The sequence below is a fragment of the Thalassophryne amazonica genome, chromosome 14 (genome assembly GCF_902500255.1).
Source record: "Thalassophryne amazonica chromosome 14, fThaAma1.1, whole genome shotgun sequence".
Lineage (NCBI taxonomy): Eukaryota > Metazoa > Chordata > Actinopteri > Batrachoidiformes > Batrachoididae > Thalassophryne > Thalassophryne amazonica.
This window is the reverse complement of record NC_047116.1, coordinates 11,557,124-11,583,626: the sequence shown is the minus strand read 5'-3', so window position 1 is coordinate 11,583,626 and position 26,503 is coordinate 11,557,124. Positions and strand designations below refer to the sequence as shown.

Genomic DNA, 26,503 nt, shown 5'->3' with positions numbered 1-26,503 from the left:
GACTCATTCATTCTATGTAAACCAACATGTTAATGTGAGTTGGTGTTTACAGATAAATGTGCTTTTGTAAAATATGCCATTTTTTATTTGTTAAAAAAAGGCATTAAAAAAATAAAGCCAAGTTCTAATTAGATAACCATCTGATATAACCGGTGTCACAAATAAATAGAACACTGCCATGATCTACTGGTGCCAGTGGGAGTTTTGGCCCTTTTTCAGCTGATTTTTCATTCGTGCGAGAATTTTTTGGATCGTACCAAGTTTCAGGTTAATTGCGCATCCTGCATCGTTTAGTATACATGGAGTAACGAGCTGCGTTTAACATCTCACGACCACCTCCTGATTGGTGATCGTATGGTCAGATGAAAATCAAACCTGTTTGATATTCTGGTCAGCCGTCGTGAGGGTATCCCGCTGCTGAAGCGCTACAAGCGTCCAACCACTTGCACTGTGCATGTGCAAACAGCTACTAATGAGTAACAGGACTCACAGCAAACACACTGAAAAGATTTTATACATTACACCTATTTATGCATTTATTGATCGATTTGTGGAGGAGAGATATAAAGCTGTGGTTATTCTCTGACTTTTTGGGAAATTTATTTGGACAACAATCCAAACGTACCAATATTGAATTTTATCTCTGTAAAATGTAGTGTAACTGTAAATTTGAAGAGATTTTGGAAAGATTATTATTATTGTTAAAGTTTTTTTTTTTTTTTATTAACCAGATGAGCCATTCACCCATTCATTTTCTGCCTCTCACCCGGGTCTGGGTCGCGGTGGCAGCAGACGAAGCAGTTCATCCCACACTTCCCTATCCTCGGGAATAACCACATCAGTCCCATACTGGCCCTGATCTTATCTCGGGATTTCATAAAGTGAAGCAGACACGACTCCCACTGGTCTGGACTCAGGTTATTTCCCAAGCCAAGGCTGGAACCCATTTACAGCCGGGTGGACTGAGACAGGGTGTTGTTGAATAACACAGACTGACAAAATGAGTGAGATTCAAACCCACTGGCAGGCCAGCTAATGATCCACTGAGCTGCTCTACAAGACATTGTAAAGTCATGAAAACAAAAACAAATTTTTTTTAAAAATGACAAAAAAAAAATAATAATAATTTCCTTTCTTTTCATTTTCTTTTTTATTTCCTAAAGTTTCTCTTCAGCTGATGAAATGTCTGGATGCTGCATTACATTCTACTTTTAATCCAAATTAATATGCTTATCTTTATATATTAATTTGATCTTGTCAGGTTTTTTAATATATATATATATATATATATATATATATATATATATATATATATATATATATATATATATATATATATATATATATATATATATATATATATATATATATATATATATATATATATATATATATATATATATATATATAAAACTGGTGCCACATAGACATTTTATCCTTTTATTTTATGTGAGACGCTTCTTCTTTTTAATTTTCCTGTGATGACGTCACCGCGTAAGTACTGGTACGTCCTCTTCGTCAGAAGCAAAGATGCTAGAGCAATGCAAGATAATCCACCCGCCGAACAGTGAGGAACACAGTGGAGGATGCACGCTGATCTCTAAATCATGACGTAAGCGGCCTGATGCACAGTTTTTTTCCGAGTTTGCCAAAAACAAGGAAAGGTAATTTGTTGCGTTGAACTCATTCATATTCTAAATTAGAATGCAATGTTTAATTTTATAATGTCGGTTTGAACTAAAGTCACAAACTGTTTGTTTTCGTTGAGTGCATATTTTCTCTGTTATTAATCTGAATAACGTAGAAATATCAATAATGAATACTTCTGGCTTTCAAATTAATAGGTCTTAAAACTGGGCGTAAAACACACAAAGAGATGATTTTCTGACCAGGACAGCAGACGGCTCCACTCCATCACTTTTCATTTGATATGATTTGACATTCAAGACATAAAATAGTGCAATATCGTTGATAAAAGCAATAAAATACTGACGATGAATGCTGAGGATAACACAAGAAAGTAAAAAAAAAAAAAACCTATTTACATTGCGGTCCTCAAAATAAATAAATAAATAATCACTAAAAAGAACAAACTAAAAAAGTCTCAGGAATGAATGATTTCACGTTTCACTGACAGGGCACACAGATATTCATACGGAATCACAAATAAACAATGCATTTTCTGGTTAGTTTATATATATATTTCAATTCACTGTCAAATTTGCACTTTCAGGTTTATGATAACAGCTGGTCATGCCAAAACTCACTTCTAAAGAAAATAATCCCAAATGCGGTGAATTTATAATTTACCATGATTTTTTCTGCCACTTATTCTTCTTACTCCAATTAGGGGTCACAGAGGTTGGGGTGGGGGGTTAGAGCCTATCTCAGCAGTCACTGGGCGTGAAGCGGGGTACACCCTGGACAGGACGCCAGTGTGTCACATGGCCACATATAGACAAACACATTCACATCTGTACACACACCTACAAACAATTTAAAGTTTCCAATCCACCTAACCTGCATGTCTTTTGGATGTGGGAGGTACTGGAGCACCCAGAGGGAACCCACATAAACACGCAAACTCCACACAAAAAGCCCACAGGTGGAAATCGATCCCATGACCTTCTTGCTGTGAGGCAACAGTGCAAACCACTAATCCACCATGTTGCTCATAATTATTATATTATATTATTATAATCAATATAATTTACAAGTAAGTCACTTTTTAAATAATCAAATTATTACTTTGGCTATTTGTCACATAAATCTAATTTGTTGTTTGTGGCAGTAGTTTAATATCCTGCCTGAAACCTCATGTCAAAATAATAAAATTACAAACTGACTTGATAAAAGTTCCAATATTTACCCCCCCAAAAAATCATTTTTCTATTCTGCTTTATTTTTGTTAAATTTAATGTAACAATGTAAATTTGGAGATATTTTATTATTATTATTATTATTATTATTATTGATTACGCGTTTTGTTTTTTTTCCATAGAAGTGATGCATCTTGTGCAGCGCTGGTATCTTTGTTTCAGAAGCAGAAGGAGGGACTTATTTTTTTTTTCTACTGTCTTTTCTTTCCATTTGTGCTGGTAAGGAACTGGATTCTTGTGTTTTGCAGCTGTTTTCATATCAACTACATCCGTACTTTGTTGATATAGAAGATAAATTTGTCGTTGACGTTGGGTCTGCAGCGGTGCTTAACCGGACGGTTTGAGCACACGAGGCAAATGAAGCTAGTTGTCAAAGTTAACAGCGATGAGTGAGCTAGTTAGCAGCACGCATACATGATTACTATACCAGTATCTGAATGTTTAAAACATTTATGGTATAATTTGTTATATGATAGTAGAGGAGAGTGGTGGTAATGTCGTTGCTCCTGACAGGTTATGTCACTGATTTTTTTTTTTTTTTTTTTGGGCACCAGGACGCCATCTTACTACACCCAAATTTAATTACTTGCATAATTTTAAATGGAGTGTGGAATGTGAGTAAACGATCCCTGAACACATGAATGATACATAGAATAGACCGATTCGAAGTTCCGAGTGCGCATGACGCGAATCCACTTCCGGTCGCCGCTGTCGTTACAAACAAACCCACGTGCGTGCACGTCAGGCACTGCTTAGTGTTGCATCAGGCTTTGTTTACATCAGCGATTCATGCTTATCTCACTCTCAACACTTGGACTTCAGTGATACACAGCTCCCAGACCAGCAGCAGATGTTCAACTGGTAGTTGAGGCAAGCACATAATCTATTGAGAGATGGAAGCAGAGAGTGTGGCACAACTGCAGGTTTGCATCTGGGGATTGTGATTGCCCAAGGCCATTTCAGCTATTCCCATTCCCAACTGAGCCACCCAGGAGAGCAGAATGGACAAAGTTAGTGAACAGAAAGCAGCAGCTGGGGTCCGGCAGTGTAAAGAACTGGATAATTCTCGTGTCTGCAGTGTACACTTTACTGATGGGAAGCCCACCCAAACCCAAAACTTCAACTTGGCTATGAGCTAAAGCAAGTGTGTGATAATAAAGCTTATTTCTTCATGATTTTTCTACCAGTTTTAGTGCTTGTTGATCCCTCCACTACAGGGAGTGACATTAACCCTCTACAGGAGTTTTTGTCATGGAAAGAGGAGCGGAGGAATTCGTCACGGAGCCGCTAATGGAGCGGGACAAAAACACCTCTGTGTTTGTCTCACAGGACATGTTATAACATGCCCAGCTCTTGCACCATTCAGAAGATTCAGACGGCTTTCGGTGGCTTTTCAGTCGTGTGACTATCCGAGAAATTGTGGACGAGCTGGACATGCCACAACATGTCCTGTGAGGCTTCATCACGGCGTTGCTTTTGTCCCGCGCCATTATCGGTTCCGTCCCGATGCGCGAATTCCTCCGCACATCTTTTCATGACATAAACTCCCGTAACAGTGGAATGTGCCGAAAAAGTGGTATGTCCACCTCTTCTGCCATTTCTGTAGTAGTCAGATGACGTCCCGGATCAACACAGCATTCAGTTTGGAAATGATCTGGTCGTTTCAGCCTGTCGATCGCCGCTTGGAGCGTGGCGCGCCCTGCCATTGTGCGCCGTCTTTAAACTGGTTGTAACACTCCTTAATCTGTGTGATCCCCATAGAATCGTCCCTGAAAGCCGTCTGAATCTTCCAAATGATTTCCACCTGGCTGTCTCTCACAGTTTCTGGAAAAATTTGATGCAGCAAAGCTCCAAATCGTTCAGACATTTTCCTCACAATAAAAATCCGACGAGGGGGGTGGACCACTGCTCACTCAAAGCGTGCTCACAGGCGAATGACGCAACCGACAGGCGTGAAAAAAGTCACGCATGCGCACGAAGGTTCAAGCTTGGCTGATGCAATCACACGTGATTCAAATCCGTATAGTTTTTGCAAAAAATAAAAAGGTCGGATAGTTTTCTAACAGACCTCGTGTGTGTCTGTGTGTGTATATATATATATATATATATATATATATATATATATATATATATATATATATATATATACACACATATATTTGTCTGTGACGTGAAATTACATACCCATGTGGACCTGATAAAGTGGCCAGTGTGTAGGTGTAAATAATGTCAGAGAATTAATATTATGAACAAATATTGTATATTAACTGGAGTAACAGGTGTTGTCTGGAAGTTAGGAGTTCTTTGAGGTCAAAAGTTGGAATGTCTATTGAGAAAATTCCAAACTTCAATTCCACTTTGGATCACAGCACAGGTTTTTAGAAAACTAAGCTTGTGTGACAGGTCGGGTCAGGTGTGCAAGCATGTACCGGTGCTGCATGTCTCTGCATCCATGACAACACACTGCTGTACCACCTTGGGCCCTTGATGGCAACCACCCAGGCAGAAAAACTGTCCATCCCCACCTCCTCAAAGCCATTTATCTGCAGCCAGCCAGGTGAGGTGTGGGTATCTTCTTGGCTTTTTCAGTGTTGCTGTGGTCCTCGACACTGAGGCACCCGTGTGCCAGATTAGGCCCAGAACAAGTCATTGTGTGGCTGAAATTTTTGTAGCTGATGTTCCCTCAAAATGCAGGTGATACGCCTCATTTGATACCAAGTAGGGTGGCTATATTTTGATTACCAAAAACCAGATCGCTCGACCTGGCAGTGAGATATTCATATGATACTCAAAGTTTACTCAAAGATTCAAAACCAATGAAAACCAGGACATTTTTATAAATTAAGTCCCTTCGGCTGTTCCTTGTTTGCATCCCCTTGTCACCACAGCACATCCATGGTGGATCTGCATGTTGAATTGGCACAAGTGGGAGCAGTCAAAAAACAAATCACAATGCAGAGTCAAGCTGCTAAACACTCACCCTTGCTACTTTAACTGCCCATATCTCAGAGAATATAGCAGCTAGACTGCTGGTTTTGGAACACATCTCTCATAGCATCGACCACAAGAAAGTTATATGAAATTGAAGTCTTCAAATTGAAGACTTCAGTTCAAATGTAACGTTTAAATTTCTTATAGTCTTAACAACATTCCCTGCAATTTTTGTTGGTCACTCTGACAGCCTTTGAGCTATGAGCAAATATGTATCATGGGTACTCTGAAATCGCCATTAGTATCATACCTTAACTACTTTTACTAGCACTTGCTTATTGGCTGCTTTGATTTAGTTGTAATGGTTGGTGCTTTCACTTTGCATTTGACATTCCTCTTGGGGAATTCCCATAGCCTTTCCTCAGTACCCTATACTACAAATGGAATGATGATTATGGAACATATGAAGCCATGTGACATTAACTAGGGTTTACCTTTAGTGTTTATTTCTGTTCAACATCTTTAGGGTATTGAGACGAGGCGCCCGCCATGGTGCTTAACTCTGTCATTTCGAAGCTCTCCGGTAAGCTGGTAGTGCTGGCCAGTGCTTCTCCCAGGAGGCTGGAGATTCTCCGCAATGTGGTATGTGTCATTCTGGTTAAATTGACTGGAATTGTAGGTCAGTGCTGTGGCACAGGCTGGTTTTATTGTCTTGTAAAATTAAAAGCAAACAAACAAAAAACCCATGTTATGTGAAGACGTGATGGAAGTGGAGATGACTTTTCCAGTCTGTGACTGTACTTGTAGGTCACTGTACTCGTGTGATCAAGTGGTTGGTCATCGAGGTGTAAGAATACGCTAATGTTGTCTTTTTGAATTAGTGACATAATTACAGGTTCGACTGTGGATTATTTTCGTTATGAAACAGCCTGACCTCTGACACTCATGCCATCAACTCTTTGAACTGCTGCTATCAGGTAGATGTTACAAAGTCTTCTGCACCCACACAGCTAGACTGAAGAACAGTTTAATTGTGTCTAGTCTATTCTGCTGTGGAATCATCTGTAGCGCTGAGGCAATTTATTCTAAGATTGTGACCGATCCGATCCGGTGTCGGGATTGGCTTTCGATACCGATGTATTTCATGTATCGGAAAAAAACGATGTAACCTGTGACTTTTTTCCAATACCGGAGAAGAGCCACTGAATCCTCTCAACTGCTGATGTTTGCTCTCTGCTTGTTTGCTGCCAAGCGGGAGGAGGGGAGGAGGTTTTTGAAGCTGGTTTTTTAGAGCTCTCTTCCGCAGTGTTTGAAGCTGAGGGCAGCGGCAAATTTCTGCCCGGCTCTCGGGTTCAAATTGTCTGTTCGTCGAGCACAGATTTTCCAAAAAATTAACTGAATTGTTGTTGAAAATGTGTGTTAAAAAGTTAGCTGCTTCACTGTCTCGAAGCTGTAAAACGCTATGAAAAGCCAGTTCAGCGTACAGCAGAGGAGGACAACGAACAGAGATTCTGTCCGCTGAAAGGGGGAAAAAGTCTCCATTAAAATACTGCGCATGAGTGTTGCTGATGATATATTTATTTTACAGTTGAAAGGCTTTGTGTTTCCAAAAAGTTCGAAGTTTGTACAGCACAAAAACAGCGAGAGAAAGGGAGAGAGAGAGAGAAACAGAGAGAGAGAGAGTCAGACAGACAGAGACAGAGTGCTGTCTTTTCTCTTTAAGTCTGTAAAAATAAGGCTATAAAAGTCTATAAAAATAAAAGTACTTAATTCTTTCACCAAAACATCAAATCTAGGCTTTAATCTTAGATACACCTTCTGGCAAATTGTAGCTCAACTTTCAGTCCTCCTTTTTAAGAAAATCAACAATAATGATAATAATAATAATAATATTAATGCAAACAGAGCTCTGGTATCGGATTAGAAAAGTATCGGTATGACCAGATATCCAAATTCAAGTATCAGGATCGGATTGGAAGTGAAAAATTGTGGCTCGTTGCATCCCTAATTTATTCTTGTATCATCATCACTTTAACTGAGAACCGGTGATTGTTTATCATTAACTAGATTGATACTTTAGGGATCTTGAAGGGAATTCAAGAACTTAGCAAAGTATGTGGCTTTGCTGTAAAAGAAAGAAACATAGTAAAACTCATCTTATTTGAAAAGCTTTTCAACATTTCTCACAAAAAACTAAAATACTGAATCAGAAAATGTCAAGTCTTGTAGACATGATGTTTTAACAAATGAACAAATGACGACTTGTGAAAATTGCACATCGTCTTGTTTGAAGTTTGATGGTTAAAGTAAAAATTTTCAGTGAATTGTTGCTCTTCCAGAGAGGAGGGAAGAATTAATGTGTTTGTTTTTTTGTGTTTTCTGACGTGCCAGGGTTTGCAGTTTGAGGTCATACCATCCTGGTTCAAAGAAACACTTGACAAGCGACTTTTCAAAGCACCTTACGAGTACGCTGTTCAAACGGCCAAACACAAGGCCCTGGAGGTGGCCCGGAGGATGCCCGTTGTGAGTTATATTTCTGCTTGTATGACAGAATGATTGCATCTGTGTTGACTGACAACAATTTTTATTTATTTATAAATAAAAAGTGTAATTTATTAAAAAACAATATTTTTGTTTATTTGATGTAGAAACACCTGAAGACTCCAGACATGGTAATAGCAGCCGATACGATTGTGGTAAGGACAAGCTTCTTTTTTCTTAAATTTAAATCTCAGATATAATAAATGTGAACTCTTAGTTATAGTTTGCCAGAAGGCACATGGGAGACTCTTAGATTTGATCTTTTTTCTTTTCGTCTCCATCATGAAACAAACTGTTGAAGCTATGGTCAAAACTTTACAGTGTGCACTATACAGAGTTTCTCCAAGCACAGCTGCTGAAGCTAGTACTCTCTTCAGAGTTGTCTTGGTGGCTTCCCTCACCTAGCTGTGTAGAGCATGCTCACTAATACTAATACTAGTACTCACTAATGCTACTGTTTTGGTTCTCATATTTTTTTATTTAATATGCATCATGTTGTACAGATTTTTTTTCCATGAGGAAATTTTTACAGGTTTGCTCATGAAGCCCAATTTGAATTTTATTTTATTTTATTTTTTTATATTTTGGTGGGGAAAATTGCTACTAAAATGTAAAAACTGAAGGTCATTCAGACTTTTAATATTTACTATATTTCTTTTATTTTTTGTGCTGCTTATATTTTAGACACTTGCTCAGTTGATGAAATTAAAAAGTTCACTTTGTGTTCACTGTATTATTATTTTTTGTTTACTGCAGACTATAAATGGCTTAATTCTGGAGAAACCAGTGGACAAGGACGACGCTTACAGGATGCTGTCGCTGTCAGTATCGTCATTATAGTAGTATCAGAAATGTGTCAAATAAGTGCATTACCTTGTTTTCATTATCTCTCTTTGCCTTTATTATGTTTTCCAGGTTGAGTGGTAAAGAGCACAGCGTGTTTACCGGTGTAGCAATTGTCTTCTGCCACGAGAAAGACAGTAAGTCAAACCAGGATAATCATGTGTCTCCCCTGGCATTCATTATACAGTCACCACGCATAGACGGTGTTCACCCAGGTTTCCTAATTTGTGGCAAAGAAACAAATCACAAATGTGACTCAAAATACCGTCATTTCCGGAGTGCAAGTCACACATTTTTTCGGTTCCATCAGCTATTTAATTTAGACTTTTGTCCATTGTTGAAGTGTACTTTTTATTTTTGGCATTTGATATTTTATTATTAGAGTTGATTTTGTTTAAAACTTTGATTCCTGGGAAAATCCTATATGAATACTCCATTAAAATTATTCTTAACAACTAGCTGAGTTACTTGTTCTACACATGGGTAATATAAAATAATTTTATCCATGTCATTGTATATTTCATGTCACTTTAGTTATGGTGTAGTAAGTTGCATTGCATTGTGTGCATGTTGTCATCATTAATTTTCATAGAGCCATTTGTGACATTCCTCAGACTCAGGTGAGTGATGATAAAAAGGTGACAGAATGTCATATCACAGCAATGCTGTGGGATATATAATGTTCTTGTTGTCTCTGCAGATGTTTCACCAGCTCCATTACATTTCATCCATTTGATGTTCACTCAGCTTTCTTACCTTGTAACAATACATCACAGATATGACACAAAACATTTTGTGTTCAATATCTAAAGATTCTGGTTTTGTGAAACATACTTCAAACAATTAAAATATAATTTGAATTGCAAACTGTTTTCCAGATCATTCAGAAAGGGAAAAATTATGTAATCAACTTGTAATTTGTCCTAGAATGCTAATTATTCTGCCTTTGCAAGATAGTGTTGATGGATGTTAATGAGTTGTTGGTTTTTGGCTTATTGAAAGGAAAACTGTCCTTTGAGATACTCGATGTAAAAAATGTGCAAAGTTTGGTCCAAGTATTAACAATGCGACTGGATTATACAAGAAACACATACAGCAAGATTACGGAAGAGGTTATAACAGTCAGGATTGTGAACTCAAAGCAGTATGCCGTGAAAATAGAAAATGCGGAACAAAATGAAACACAAACATGCGGATGTTGTTGGCGCTCCCCTACTTGTACCTAAGAGAGGCTGAGCAGTAAAACATACAAATAGAATTTAACTTGTTAACATACACACACATTCACTGGCCACTTTATTAGGTACACCTTGCTAGTACTGGGTTGAGACCCACTTTTGTCTTTAGAACTGCCTTAATTCTTTATGGCATAGATTCAACAAGGTGTTAGAAACATTACTCAGATATGTTCGTCCATATTGACATGATTGCTTCCTGCATTCGTCCATTCAACTAGTCTGTCCATTCTCCTGCCATCAAGGCATTTTTGTACACACCCCTGCCGTTCACTGAATATCTTTTCCTTTTGACCATTGTCTGTAAACCATAGAGATGGTTGCATCTGAAAATTCCAGTAGATCAGCACTTTCGGAAATACTCTGACCAGCCCAACTGGCACCAACAACGACACCACATTCAAGTCACTTAAATCCCCTTTATTCCTCATTCTGATGCTCAGTTAAAAACATGCTTATTTAGGGTCTGCTCCTTTCTCTGCCCCTGACTAAGGCAGGGTCTCTACATCTGGAGTTGGTCCCCAGGCGCGGACTGTGGCTGCCCGCTGGTCCGAGTGGTTGGATTGTATCTAAGTGTAATTAGGATGGGTTAAATGCAGAGGATAAGATTCGTTGTATGTATGTATATATGTGCAATGACAATAAAGCTTCTATTCAGTTCTACTGTTCAGTTTGAACTTCAGCAAGTTGTCTTCACCACGTATAGATGGCTAAAAGCATTGAGTTGCTGCCATACGATTAGCTTATTACCTATTAGTCTTAACAAACAGGTGAATAGGTGTATCTAATAAAGTGGCCGTGAGTGTGTATGACACCCCCCCCTCCCCACACACAGTGGTTAAAGCTGGTGGATGCTGTTCATTTTTGAAGTTGGACTCACCCTTTCTCCTGCAGGGGAAGAGGTCGATTACCAGATAGTTGACTTTTATGAAGAAACAAAGGTGAAGTTTGCTGATCTGTCTGAAGATATGCTTTGGGAGTACATCAACAGTGGTGAACCTATGTGAGTTTGGACGTTCATGTTATATTTGTTGGGGGTGAAGCCATGCCACAGAGCATTGCATCAAATGAGGTCACTTCATGTGCTTGTTGCTTTAATTGACTTTGAGACAAAACTCCAGCGAACAGAAATTAAACCACATAAATTGAAACTGTTGCCACCATCAGTCTTGCTTATTTTGTTTTTGGTCATTTCATCCATTTGGACCTTGTAAACTGCAACAGGGAGATCTCATGAAGCTGCTCACTCTATGTTGGTGATTCTTTAAGTATGGGCACTATTGGCCTTGAAAATGTAATTTCCACCACACCATTGCCTTACAATATAAAGCGACTTGGGGCAACTGTTTGTTGTGATTTGGCGCTATATACATGTGCTCTGATGTTACTGTTTATCTCCATAGAAACTACCCACACAATCTTTCATACAAACTTTTTAAAGGGACATTATTGTTGTGGTGGAAATTACGGCAATAGTGTGGGACAACTACATTTCGTTTAAAAAAAATCACAACAGTTGTATGACATTGAATACCCCAATTATATTTTGATTATTTTACTGATATTTTATTCAGAGATATTTTAAAACATTAGAAAAAATGTTTGTTTACTATTCATTTTTATTATTGAAGCTCATAAGTCTGGGTGTGGGACAAGCACAAAACGGCAATATTTGCATATAATGATGCTGAAAAAAGGTGAAAAAGTCATCATAGACTACTAGGACAAATTTCTTAAAACACTTTCATTGTAAAGATAACTATAAAAGTGTGAAATTTCCCCTTTTTTCTTTTTTTCATAAAATATGATCAAGGGACATAAAAGTGCCCATAGTCTAAGAATCACCCATGTACTGTTTGTCTAACAGTACATAGAGTCTGTTTGTTACCAGTCCCTCTTCAAACAGATCATGTTATATATTTGCTGTACGTATATTTGAGTTGTGTGAGGAAAATCGCATGCAGTCACGTTCAGTTCAATTCAGTTAATTTCTTAAGCCGCCAACATAGGATGCCCCAAGTTGCTTTTAACTGGTAAACTTCGATGGCATCCGATGAAGTAGTACAAAAAGTTGCAGTTCCTTGACTGGCCACTTGAAGCTGCCTCCAAAACAGCTGCTGTACTTTAAATATATATTTCGTATTTTCCTAGCACAGGGGTGACCAACCCTGTTGCTGGAGAGCCCCTGCCCTGCAAGTTTCCACATCTGATTTTTTTTAAAAGCATTGTATTCCACATCTTCATGGGCTGAGCACATCTGATAGAGTTAATTGTCTGGAAGTGGAACAGGCAGAGTTAGAAAACATGCAGGGCAGGGGCCCTCCCAGAACAGCGTTGGACACAGCTGATCTTCCACTTGGAAGGAAGTTCAGGAGGTGGTAACAGCACCCAGAGCCAACTCTGTTCCAGGTCCCAGTCGAGCACCCTACAAGTTGTACAAGCGCTGCTCACATCTCCTCAGAATCCTCTGGAATGTGCTGGTAGTGATTTGGAGAAAGGGGATCATCGCAGACCAGTGGAGAAGAGCGGGGAGCGTCTGGATACCTAAGGAGGAGAATTCGACCAGGCTGGAGCAGTTCTGATCCAACTCACTCATCAGTGTGTAGGGAAAGATCTTCTTTAGCATTCTTGCCAGAAGAACAACAGGCTTCTTCCTAAAGAAATACATTGACACATCAGTACAGAAGGGCAGCATTCCTGGTGTCCCAGGGCACCTCGAGCACACTGGAGTGGTCATTCAGCTGATTAGGGAGGCTTGTGAAGGGACGGGAGACCTGGCAGTGCTTTGGCTGGACCTAGCCAGTGCATATGCAGGGCTGTGAAAACTCAGCGGATCCGCGGGATTCTGCGGATTTCATCATGGGCGGGGTGGGGGGGTGTTAGTGTTGTACTCTTTAATCGTGATTGTTACTGAGTTTTTAAAATGCTTATCGCAAATCTTTCTTTTTTTTTTACGACATCATGCAAGTTTTATAAGTCCGTGGACACTGATCTGTGTGTTACAGATACATATCAGTTTCCTCAGATCCGCGGAGTTTCGAGGAGAATAAATGCCACTCAAAGCGTAGCTGTTGAGACAGTTGTTGTAAAGCGGGACTGATTGGTTGCTGCAGTGACACTGTAGCTTCTGTGCGAAGCTTAGCTAAACGTAGCATGTGGGCATCACACACTTTTAAAAGAAGAATTTTGCAGCATGTCTGTGTCACGGAGCGACATCAGACAGAGCGAAGATGGTGAGAAAGACGGTTTGAAAAAGTGTGATAAGGACAAGAATCCGTGGAATTGTTGCTGGCTTCATGAACACACCTGAAAGATAAATGGGAAAAGTGAACTGGTAAGAATTTTTTTCTCTCTCTGGAAAATAAACATTGTGCTGTTCAAACAGGATTTCAGAAAAGATTATGTGCCTTTTTTTCTTTCATTAATCTCAACTTTCTTTCATTGAAAAAAAAAGACATTGTGGCTTTGAATGAATTTAGGCTACATCAGTGCTTTTCAAACTTTTTTTGCCATGCCCCCCTTTGGACGGAAAAAATAATCCATGCCCCCCTTTGGACGGAAAAAATAATCCATGCCCCCCTGCCAATTCAGCGCTTATATAAAACAGCAACTTTAATACTCTTTTCAAATAAACTTACTTTTATTGTGTCACCAAACTGAAAAAGTGCTTTTAGATAGCAATAAAACTTGATATAACTTAAAGATAGGCAAGATAACATGTAGATAACATGTAACTTCCATTAATAATATTGCATAACAAGGTGTGCAACAATGGTCTGAACACAATAACAATTTGTAATATTATTGCAACATAAAGTGCCTACAACATCTGTGCACCTTCAATCTCAGTGACTACAGTGGGCCTGTTTTCCACTGCAGATAGCATCAAATCTGGGCTCAGTACATAACAAAGCCACTCTAAGTTCATGCTCAATGTTAAGAGTTGTCCTGCACTTGGTTCTTATGCAGGCAACAGCTGAGAATCCAGCCTCACAGAGGTATGAAGTGGCAAAAGGAAGGAGAATATTTAAGGCCCTTTTAGCAATGGCTTGGTACTGATTTGCCACCTCAATCCAAAACTCAGTCAGTGTCTGTGTTGTGAACTTCACCCTGAAGCTTGAGTCAGTGGTCAAATCAATGAACTGCTCTTCTTCATTACATTGCAGGCCAGTGGGTGGCTGTGCTTGAAAAGGATTTCTCACCCAGTCAAAGTGAGCACAGTCATCTGGGAAATATTTTTGGAAAAAATCCCCAAGAGAAGCGATATGACCCTTGAAACAGTTCATAACTGGTGTAGCATCCAGGTGGTAGCTTTCAACAAACTCACTTAGGTTCTCAAATGAGTCGATGTTTCCCCTTTCAATGCGTTTTCCCCACATCTCCAGCTTTCTTTTAAAGCTGTTAATTCTGTCTGCCAGGTGAGGGAGATGCTTCTCTTTGCCTTATAGCTGCAGATTTAAGTCATTTAACTTTGCAAAAATGTCACTGAGATATGCCAGTTTCATTACAAACTGCTCATCTTTAAACTATGATGCAAGGTCAAACATGTGCTGCTCTTCCATGAAAATCTGAATTTCTTCTCTCAGTTCAAACACTCGAGACAACACTTTGTCTCGGGAGAGCCAGCGGGACTCACTGTGAAACAACACGGCTGAGTGTCCCGCCCCCGTCTCTTCACAGAGTGCAGAGAACATGCGTGCTTTTAGGGGTCTTGTTTTGATGAAGTTAACTGCGCTCACAACATCAGATAACACCTCGTTTAATTCATGGCTCAGTTGTCTTGATGCAAGTGCCTCTCGGTGTATTATACAGTGCGTCCACTGTGCGTTTGGTGCCACTCGGCGTATCAGTGCCTGCAGCCCTGACTTGTGTCCTGCCATCGCCTTTGCTCCATCTGTGCAGATTCCGACGCAGTTCTCCCATTTTATGTTGTTTCGTCAAATAGTCATTTATGATTTGAAATATTTCGTCAGCTGTGGCCCTGTTTGTTACGTGTTTACAAAACAGTAAATCCTCATTCAGGGAGGCTGGCGTGAGAAAGCGAACATTTGCGATGAGAAGGCAGTCTTTATTATTTACTGTGGCTTCGTCTACTTGTAAAGCATAACGGGACTGTCTCACTTTCTGTTAGCTGCTCCTCCAAATCGTGAAATGTCACGTATGCGCCTGCTAATCGTGTCATTAGACAGGGGAATGGACCTCAGTTTCAGAGCGCTTTTCTCGTCTATCATAGCAGAGACCATATCTATAGCTGCGGGGAGAATGAGCTCTTCTGCAGTCGTGTGTGGTTTATTGCAGACAGCGATTCTGTAAGCAACTTTATATGATGCTAGTTGTGCCGCGTTGTTAGTTGAAGCTACTTTGGTAAAGGTCATGTGCTGCTTGTTGTAGTCTTCTAGTTTCCTTTGGAAAAACTCGAGCAGCTTGTTGACATGGGAGGGATGTGTTGACTCTGTGTCTTCTTAACTTACATGGTTTCAAAATATCCGCTGCAAGTGTTTTCAGACAAAGCACACACAATGGTCTCTCTTCTTCTGCGATGAGTCTTAAAGTAAATCCGAGAGCAAGATATGTTTTATCATACTTCCTTGACTTAGTCTTTGATGAAGGTATGCTGTTTTCAGCATCTGTTGTCTTTCGCTTTGCTCCTCCTCTGCATGTCTCTATCGTGACCCCCCTCCCTGCCTGCAGCGTGGTGCAACCATGGAAGCGCGGTAGTTTGGTGTGCTCTAAAACGGGTACGTGTTGCTGCACCGTTCAACATTTCTGTTCCGCACATTTTTGCAGCGCATTTTCCAGCCCGTTTACGCGCCCCCCCCCCCGATGCCTTTCCGCGCCCCCCCAAACGGGCGCGCCCCACACTTTCAGAAGTTCTGGGCTACATGAATTTACACAACATTGTAAATTAGTTTTTATTAATGTAGACTTTTTTCATGGGACAAAAGACACTGTGGCTTTGAGTGGATTTACAGGAATTTACACAAGAATGTGTGGCTTTTTTACTATAAGGTATGTTATTGATATTTTACCCTGATTTTTAAAATATTCTACAATCTTTAGCTGTGGTTTTTGACATGGTTTAACAGTCTTTTCAGTCTTCATGAATTTCATGTAGTTTAATTGTTCTGAGTTAATGCATAATTTGGTTTACAATTAAAAGGAAAATCATTCCAGGTCCTACTTCCACGTCATATTCTGTTATTTCAACGTGATCATTGACGGTTTAAATGAAAGGTTGAATCTAGGATCATTTAAATATGCACTAATTTTGAGATTTGTTCTTCCAGGAGATGTTGAAAATGTATCAGATGAAAATTTAATTTGGTTTCTGTGGCCCCACAAGGCCCTAGACCCTGGCTCCTGGGGAGCTGCACCCCCATACCCCTGCGGATTTTCCTTGGATTTTACAATTTTCATTTCACATCCCTGATATGGGTCAATTCCCCCACAAGCTGGTGGAAATCAGCCTAGACCAACACCATATACCCTGTAAGATCAAGGACCTTATCCTGAACTATTATGGGAACTTCAGGCTGAGAGTGACATCAAGGAGCATAATATCCGACTGGCATTGGCTTGAAAAAGGCATTATTACTGGCAGTACAATCTCAGGTATCCTGTTCACCCTTGCCATGAGTATGTTGGTGAAAGCAGCTAAGATGGAGTGCAGAGGCCCCCTGTTCAAGTATGGAATTCAGCAGCTCCCCATCAAAGCCTTTATGGATGATCTGATGGTCACGTTGGTTCTCCAGGGCCTGGTAAGGCTCATCTGCTGGGCTAGGATGAAGGCCTAGGGAAGGCCTAGTCTGTGACTGTAGCCTAAGAGATACAGCGTCGGTTCAAGCTACTATCAAGAAGCTTGAATCCTGGTTGATTGTAGTAGACAAGTCTGGCCTACTCGGCAGGTTTAAATCATGGTTATATCAACATGGCATTCTACCTCCATTCCTCTGGTTGTTGTTGGTGGTGTATAAGGTGACAATGTCTACAGTAGAGACCCGGGAAAGAAAGATCAGTTTCTACCTCCATAGATGGCTGGGCTTGGCACACAGTCTCAGCAGTGTAGCAAGCTTCCCTTCCGTAGTCTAGCGGAGGAATTCAGGGTTTCTCACACAAGAGAGGCATTAGTCTACCTTGACTCTAGCAACATCAGAGTTGCATCAGCGGGCATCGTGGTGAGGACTGGCAGGAAGTTCAGAGCTCAAGAGGGGCTGGAGCTGGCGGAGTCTCGGCTAAGACATAAGGCTCTGTTAGGTATGGTGGCCTTCGGGTGAGCAGGACTGGGAGCCATCCCACAGCCATGGTGCGATTTGGCCAGGGGCAAGGACAGACACCGTCTAGTCCTGGAGGAGGTGCGGGCTAGTGTTGAGGATGTGAGGATTAGCAGGCTGGTGAACATACGGCAGCAGGGGGCATCAACAAGGTGTGAAGGAGTGCCGGAGAGGAAGCTGACCTGGAATGACATCTGGAAGGCAGAGCCACAGCACATAAAGTTGATGGTCCAAGCTGTCTACAATGTGCTACTCAGCCCAGCGAACCTGCATGTCTGGGGAAAGAGTGACTCTCCAAATTGTCCTCTTTGTCTGGGAAGGGGTTCGCTGGAGCACATTCAGCTCTTAGTGAAGGCAGCTAATGATGTCACAATGCATCCACAGATTGATCGATCTATCTGTGTGTGTGTGTGTGTGTGTGTGTGTGTGTATATATATATATATATATATATATATATATATATATATATACGAGGTCTGTTAGAAAAGTATCCGACCTTATTTTATTTTATTTTTTTCAAAAACCATATGGATTTGAATCACGTGTGATTGCGTCAGCCAAGCTTGAACCCTCGTGCGCATGTGTGAGTTTTTTCATGCCTGTCGGTTGCTTCATTCGCCTGTGAGCAGGTTTTGAGTGCGGTGTGGTCCACCCCTCCCGTCTATTTTTTATTGCGAATAAATGTCTGAACGATTTGGAGCTTTGCTGCATCAGTTTTTTTCCAGAAACTGTAAGAGACCTCCAGGTGGACACCGTTTGAAAAATTAATATGCCTTTCAGGGCCGATTTTATGGGGATTAAACAGATTACCAGGTGTTACTGCCGCTTTAAGGGCGGCCCACAACTGCTGAGAGCGCAGCGCGCTCCCAGCGCCGATGGACAGGATGACACCCCACACAAACAACCAGATCATTTCCAACGTGAAAGCTTTGTTGATCCGGGACCTCGTCTGACTTTCACAAAAAGGCAGAAGATGTGGACATCAGCACTTTTTCTGGCACATTCCACCGTTACAGGAGTTTTTTTTTCATGGAAAAAGAAGGCGAGGGACGCGGCACGGAGCCGTTCATTACACGGGACAAAACCACCTCGGTGTTGGTCTCACAGGACGGCTTAAAGGTGGATTTCAGACGGATTCCGTTTGCTTTCCAGTCGTGTGAATAACCGATTGTGATTGTGCATGAGCTGGACATGCCAGAACATGTCCTCTTTTTGCCACGCAGCACCACCTCGACGCGCGGAATTCCTCCGCCTTTGTTCCTCTTTCCATGACAAAAACTCCTGTAACAGTGAAATGTGCCGTTCATTTCTAAACTGGACGCTGTGTCGATCCGGTATGTCCTCTGACTAGCACAGGAATTGTGAAAAGATGTGGACATCAGCACTTTTTCCGGCACATTAAGACAGACGTGCGGAGGAGTTCGGCATGTCGTGGTGCAGCCGCTCAGCGCAAAGAAACGCCGTGATGATGCCTCACAGGACATGTTGGGGCTTGTCCAGCTCAAGCTCAATTTCTCGGATATTCACACGACAGAAAAGCAACCGGAAACCGTCTGAAAGCCACCTGAAAGCCGTCCTGAGAGACCAACACCGAGGTGGATTTGTGCCGCGTCAAGAGCGACACGGTGGCGCGTCCCTCGGCTTCTTTTTCCATGAAAAAAAAACTCCTGTAACGGTGGAATGTGCCGGAAAAAGTGCTGATGTCCACGTCTTTTCACAATTCCTGTGCTAGTCAGAGGACATACCGGATCAAGACAGTGTCCAGTTTAGAAATGAACGGCACATTTCACTGTTACAGGAGTTTTTGTCATGGAAAGAGGAATTCCGCACGTCGCGGTGGAGCTGCATGGCGAAAAGAAACGCCGTGATGAAGCCTCACAGGACATGTTCTGGCATGTCCAGCTCATGCACAATCACAATCGGATATTCACACGACTGGAAAGCAACCGGATTCCGTCTGAAATCCACCTTTAAGCCGTCCTGTGAGACCAACACCGAGGTGGTTTTGTCCCACGTAATGAACGGCTCCGTGGCGCGTCCCTCAGCTTCTTTTTCCATGAAAAAAAAAACTCCTGTAACGGTGGAATGTGCCAGAAAAAGTGCTGATGTCCACATCTTCTGCCTTTTTGTGAAAGTCAGACGAGGTCCCGGATCAACAAAGCTTTCACGTTGGAAATGATCTGGTTGTTTGTGCGGGGTGTCAGCCTGTCCATCGGCGCCGGGAGCGCGCTGCGCTCTCAGCAGTTGTGGGCCGTCCTTAAAGCGGCAGTAACACCCCGTAATCTGTTTAATCCCCATAAAATCGTCCCTGAAAGCCATATTAATTTTTCGAACGGTGTCCACCTGGAGGTGTCTCACAGTTTCTGGAAAAAAATTAATGCAGCAAAGCTCCAAATCATTCAGACATTTATTCGCAATAAAAAATAGACGAGAGGGGTGGACCACACCTCACTCAAAGCCTGCTCACAGGCGAATGACGCAACCGACAGGCATGAAAACACTCACGCATGCGCACGAGGGTTCAAGCTTGGCTGACGCAATCACACGTGATTCAAATCCATATGGTTTTTGAAAAAAATAATAAGGTCGGATACTTTTCTAATAGACCTCGTACATATATACATATATATATATATATATATATATATATATATATATATATATATATATATATATATATATATATATATAATATACACACACACACACACATGGTCTAACCTTTGCATGTGTAACATTTATGTGTATGTAAAAACTGTTAAACTGAGTGAATTTGTTGCTCCATACTTTAGATGTTTGTGTCCTTGTGCATCAGGGACAAGGCTGGCGGTTATGGTATTCAGGCACTTGGCGGTATGCTGGTAGAATATGTCCATGGAGACTTCTTCAATGTTGTTGGATTCCCCCTCAACCACTTCTGCAAGCAGCTGGACCTGATTTACAACCACAGTCCTTCGTCCTCGAGTCAGGAAAATGCTTCTGCCAGTCTGAGCCACGACCGGACTCAGATCACCTCTGTATCCACTCAGTCCTCATCCAGCCTGCCAGGTCAGACCAACCACAGTCCAGAATCTTCAGCCAGTCCAATCCACAATGTTAGTATGAATCACCCTGTTTTCTCTTCTTATTATTATTGTTTTAGTTGCTCCTGTTAGGGGTCAACCTGTTGTCTTCATCTTCCTCTGTCACGCCAGTTACTTGCACGTCCTCACTAAGCCCATAAATCTCCCCTTTGGCCTTATTCTCTTTTTTTTTCTGGTGGCTCCATCCTCAGTATCCTTGTAAGTGTACCCTGTATCCCTCCTTTGAACATGTCCAAATCATCTTGATGTCAACCACGTCACTTTTGTCTCTAAACCGTTTACCTGTGCTGTCTCTCTGTTATGCTTACTCAAAATTCTGTCCATCCTCATCCGGCTTAAGAAAAATTGTGGGATCATCAGCTGTGCTACTTCCAGTTGCTATGAAGAATTACCTCAACTTGCTGTCTTGTCTCATGAACCTGTCTGCATCACCAGCGCCTGACAAGAAAGGGCTCAAACCTGAACCTTGACGTAATTCCACCTCTACCTTGGATCCAACCATCATTGCTACTACACACCTCACTTCTGTTACACTGTCTTCATACGTATTCTCTACCTCCCTCATACACTTCTCTGTCACTCCTGACGTCCTCATATGTATCACAACTTTTGTGCACTCTCCTCAGTGGCTGTTATCCCCCTGTCTTGTAATTGGCTTAAATGTGTTTGTCTTTTGTCTTTCCATCTAGGTTAAAAGAAAACTCAGTGAAGAGGAAGTGGGTGAGAGTTCATGGACTTTGGCCAACAGTCGGTTAAAACAATCAGATAACCAACCGTCTGAAAAGCAACACTCACCATTACCACTGCTGAGCAGCAGAGGGCAGCAGACAGAACCAAGTGTAATGGATCGTGAACACTGTGAACCAAAGAAGGAGGATTTACAGCGACTCACTGAACTGATGGATGGGTTCAAAGCCTCGAAGGTACTCACAGTGCTCTTTAAAAGGGTTTAAGGCACCGGCATTTTTGTATATGTGATTATATATTTTTGCCCTTAGTATTAAAATGTCATAAATCAGCTGTTGTTGAAAATTGCAAATGTTAATTTTTCTGACTTTTTTTTATGTTACGGAGAATTTATTCTGTTTTCATTAAAGTAATAGAATTTTTCAGATGAATGTAACCCTGATTACTTTGTAGGTTTAAGGAAAATCCACAGCGTCAAGATTTTGTTTTTGTAAATCAGTGGGCTAATTTTCCCAATATAATTACATTTTAATGGTGAAGTGTAGTAACCTGGTATTTTGTCATGCTTTGCACTTTGTTTGTGAAATCATTTGATATTCAGTCATTTGAGTTCATTATTTTGCAGCATAATTTTTTATCTACGGTACTTTGCACATTACTGTATGTTCAAGGCGTGGCTTTTTTTTATCATGATGTGATCGAGTTAGATTAACCACAGTACTACTACCCCAAATCAGAAAAGGTTGGGACAGTGTGGGAACAACAAACTGCATTTCAATCCTGCAACACATTAAAAAAAGTAGGGGCTCTAAAGTGTTTACCACTTTGTAATGTTGCCATTCCTTCTTACAGCACTTAATACATTATTGTTTTGTGGATACAAGTGATGAAGCTTTTCGTGCTTTATTTTGTCCCATTTTTTTTTTTCCCCTGCAGACACGTGCAACAGTATGGGTCATCATTACTGCATTTCTTCCCCCCGATATTCAATATTACAGGGCTGTGAAAACTTTGTGGATCCGAGGAATTACACGGATTTCATCGTGGTGGTGGGGGGGGTACAGATACAAATCTGTGTCCTCGGAGCCACTGAACTTCGCGGAGGAAAAATGCCACTCAAAGCGTAGCTGTTATGACAGTTGTAAAGCGGGAGTGGTTGGTTGCTGTGGTGACGCTGTGTGGTTCGTGTAAGATGCTTAAGCTAAATGTAGCATGTGGACATCGCAAACTTTTAGAGCTCTCAAGTTTTTAAAAGAAGAATTGTGCAGCCTGTGTCACGGAGCGACGTCAGACAGAGCGAAGATGGTGAGAAAGACGTTGTGTTATTGATATTTTACCCTGATTTTCAAAATATTCTACAAGCTTTAGCTGTGGTTTTTGAAATGCTTTAACAGTCTTTTCAGTCTTTTTGAATTTCATGTAGTTTAATTGTTCTGAGTTAATGTATAATTTGATTTGCAATTAAAAGGAAAATCATTCCAGGTCCAACTTCCATGTCATATTCTGTTATTTCAACATTATCATTGACAGTTTAAATGAAAGATTGAGTCTAGGATCATTTTAATATGCACTTCTTTTGAGTTTTTTTTTCTCTCAGGAGATGCTGAAAATGTATCATTAGATACAAAATTAATTTGGTTTCTGGGGCCCCGCGGATCCTAAACCCCAACTCGACCCCCTGCAAATTTTCCTTGGATTTCACAATTTTCATTTCACAGCCCTGATATTACTATACAACGTTTTCTGATTTGGAGTTGTACTTCATTGAATTGTCTATGGTAGAAGTTCAGGTTTAAACTTAAATTAAGATACTTGCTTTAATGCCATCAGTTTGATCATTAATGTGTCACAGATGTACTCTGCTGACTCAAACTGTATGTTTACGTGTGTTTCTTAAATGCTGTAGGCACTCTTTATTGCATCAAAGATGCACATGTTTGACGTGCTGCACAGCAGACCGGGGCTGGATGCAGTGCAGGTTGCCCAGGAGATTAAAGCCTCTGTGAAGGGGACTGTTACCCTGCTGGAAGCCTGTGTTTCTCTGGGACTGCTGAAGTGCAAAGAGAGAAGTTGGTCACCAGTCAACAGCGTTATCTCCACAATAAACAGACTTTATTTCCATCTTAAAGTTACACTCTTGCTACTTTGTTTTCCTAGTGGACCAGAAGGCGGTCTATCAGAACTCTGACATGGCTTTCCACTTCTTGAGGTCTGATGCTCCTCTCTCACTGCATGGCTTCATCCAGCACATTAATGACACAACGTGGCCTCTTTTCTCACACCTGGACAGTGCCGTGCATGAGGGAACCAACCAGCACGATAAGGCTTTCGGCAAGAAATGTAACAGTTTATTTCAGGTGATTGTCTCCACCTACAGTTGACATGGTGCTCACATTGTGGTGCAGATGCTGTCTCTGAAGTTTGCATTGTTTGTTTTGTCTTACAGGACGCCTACTACAACAACCAGGAAGTCAAACTTAGATTTATGAGAGCCATGCACAGCATTGCTAAAGTTGCAGGAAACGCTGTGGCAACAGCTTTTGACCTGTCGCGCTATAACACAGCCTGTGACCTCGGAGGTGTGGACAAACTGTGAAAGCCTTATCAAATAACACTTCTTCCTGATGCAACTGCATGAAATGTGTTTTTATAGGATGCACTGGCGCCATGGCCTACGAGTTTACCAAAGCTTATCCTGGGTTATCAGTGACAGTGTTTGACTTGCCAGCTGTGGTTGAGATGAGCGACCATTTCTGTCCACCGCATACAGACAACAGGGTCTCGTTTGTGGCGGGTCAGTTTGTCTGCCAGCACCACGGTAACCCAAACACTCCCCTTGGTCTCTGCGTTGATGGCGGTGTTTGTCATTGTGTGTTCAGGAGACTTCTTTAAGGACAAGCTGCCCACTGCAGACTTGTACATCCTGGCAAGCATTCTACATGACTGGCCTGACGACAAAGTGGACATCTTGCTCAGTAACGTTGCACAGGCATGCACGCCAGGTAAACCAACACACGAACAGCATTTATTTTGTGGTTTGACTAATTAGTGACAGCTAACATGAATATAGTTATGGTATTGGGAGTAACCATACACCATGACGTAGTCTATCACAACACAAAAATTGTCTGCGATGCTGAAAATGTTTTGTTAGGACAGTAAATGTAGAACAATGAAATGACATATTGACCAGAAGATGGCGCAAACGTACAAATTAAATAACACGAAAATTTCACTTGATGGAAATACTGCAGCACAGACTTCTTAGATGATCAGTTAGGACAATTAACCAAACAACAAAGCCATATTATTACAGATGTTTATAATAAAATGCTCAGAAAAACCAAACACAGTCCTCCACAACAGTTAGCAACCACGGCTTGCGGTGTCTGTGACCGGAGCTCTGACCTCTGCTCAGTGGGACACAGTAGCCATTATTCAAAGCCATCATGCCCCTAATTATGCATACCATATTTTCTGCAGTATGTCAGGGTTTTTTTTTTAAACTGCAACTTTATACTGCAATGCTAATTATACTTCAACAAAATCACGTTTGTTACCAATAATAATTTTAATAAGTATTTATATACAACTCAGCCACATGTTCTGAGTGCCGATCCCAGGACCGAATAAATGAGTAGGGTTGTGTCAGGAAGTGCATCCGACGTACAACAAGCCAACATAACCATGCAGACTAAAAATTGAATTTCCATGCAGGATCGGTCGATGCCCGGGTTAACAACTATCGCCATCAGTGCCCAACAGGGTGGAAATTGGGCTACTGCTGGGCAAAGAAGAAGAAGAGGAGAACATGTTCAGAGACAGCAGGAGAAGACGGAAACTAGAAGGGTGGAAGTGAAAGTCGAGACTTTGAATGTTGGCAGTATGACAGGAAAAGGTAGAGAGCTGGCTGACGTGATGGAGAGGAGAAAGGTAGACGTATTGTGTGTGCAAGAGGCCGCGTGGAAGGGAAGTAAGACCAGGAGCATAGGTGGTGGGTTCAAGTTGTTGTATCATGGTGTGGATAGGAAGAGAAATGTTGTTGGGGTCATTTTAAAGGAAGACTATATTAAGAATGTGTTGGAGGTTAAGTGAGTGAAGTTGCAGCACCTCCCAAACTAATAGTAAAAAAAAAAAGAAAAAAAAGTGACTTATAGAGCAGAAAATACGATGGATCTTTTAGGTGGTTTTCTCCCTTGTTCTTTTTAACGTTTGGATCTTTTCTGTCTTGCACGTTCTTGCCAGGCTGCGGAGTCTTGCTAAGTGAGATCTTCCTGGATGAAGACAGAAGCGGCCCAAGACGCGGACTGCTGCAGGCCCTCAGCATGAGTGAAGGGAAACAGAGGAGCGCTGCGGAATACAGTCGGCTCATGAAGAGTCACGGTTTCACCACAGCACACATCAAACACACCGACAGCCTGCTGGACACCATGCTCTGCATCAGAGTCTGAACCCTGCTGTGCACAGGGTCCTGCGGTACGGTGGCTAAAATGTGATGTCACAGATTAAGACTCGGGTCTGTTTCATATTGTTGTTTTTTGTCACTATCAAGCTGTTTGCAGGGGATTTAAAAAAAAGTCCGTCATTTGTACAAATGATCTGAAAATAAAACCTGTTTAAACATTTAATGGACCATAATTCTGAAGTTTCTGAAGCATTTTTTACGGTGCTCGTTAGATTTCGGCTTTCTGAATCAAGCATGACGTGTTTCATTATTGTGCATCGATGATGTCATCAGTGATCCAGGTAGGAGATATTAAAATGTTTACTTAAACAACGGGACTTCTTGGCCTGATTGATGAGTTGAAGGTCAACATTTGTGTGACGTGCACTAAACACTGGGTCCATGTGTTTTTGGCGGCAGGCTGATAACAGGCGGTGATGGACAGAGGGGTCGACCTGCACCACACTGCAGTCCATGAACATGCTGGTCCAGACCGTAGGCACGGAGAGGACCCTGAGCCAGTATGAACACCACCTGTGCAAATACACGTGGTTCACACTATGAACTTCCTTGATGCTGTTATTGGTG

General features: G+C 41.3%; 1 protein-coding gene across 1 annotated transcript; it reads left to right on the top strand.

Annotated features, from left to right (window-relative positions):
- The first annotated feature begins 3,051 nt into the window (after positions 1–3,051).
- Positions 3,052–26,124, top strand: asmtl (acetylserotonin O-methyltransferase-like). Its single transcript, XM_034186640.1, has 15 exons — positions 3,052–3,098; positions 6,337–6,452; positions 8,202–8,333; positions 8,459–8,506; positions 9,108–9,172; positions 9,267–9,331; positions 11,324–11,432; positions 20,517–20,796; positions 21,474–21,707; positions 23,378–23,540; positions 23,629–23,828; positions 23,918–24,050; positions 24,125–24,265; positions 24,351–24,473; positions 25,717–26,124. Exons 2-15 carry the CDS (start codon positions 6,360–6,362, stop codon positions 25,920–25,922), a joined length of 1,992 nt encoding a protein of 663 aa, XP_034042531.1. The 5' UTR covers positions 3,052–3,098; positions 6,337–6,359; the 3' UTR covers positions 25,923–26,124.
- The last annotated feature ends 379 nt before the right edge of the window (positions 26,125–26,503 follow it).

Excerpts from the sequence above, each read along its gene's own strand:
- asmtl (XM_034186640.1), top strand. The coding sequence starts at position 6,360 with ATGGTGCTTAACTCTGTCATTTCGAAGCTCTCCGGTAAGCTGGTAGTG. Across the intron at positions 11,433-20,516 it reads ATCAACAGTGGTGAACCTAT|GGACAAGGCTGGCGGTTATG; the intron begins GTGAGTTTGGAC and ends CTTGTGCATCAG. Across the intron at positions 24,474-25,716 it reads TGCACAGGCATGCACGCCAG|GCTGCGGAGTCTTGCTAAGT; the intron begins GTAAACCAACAC and ends CGTTCTTGCCAG.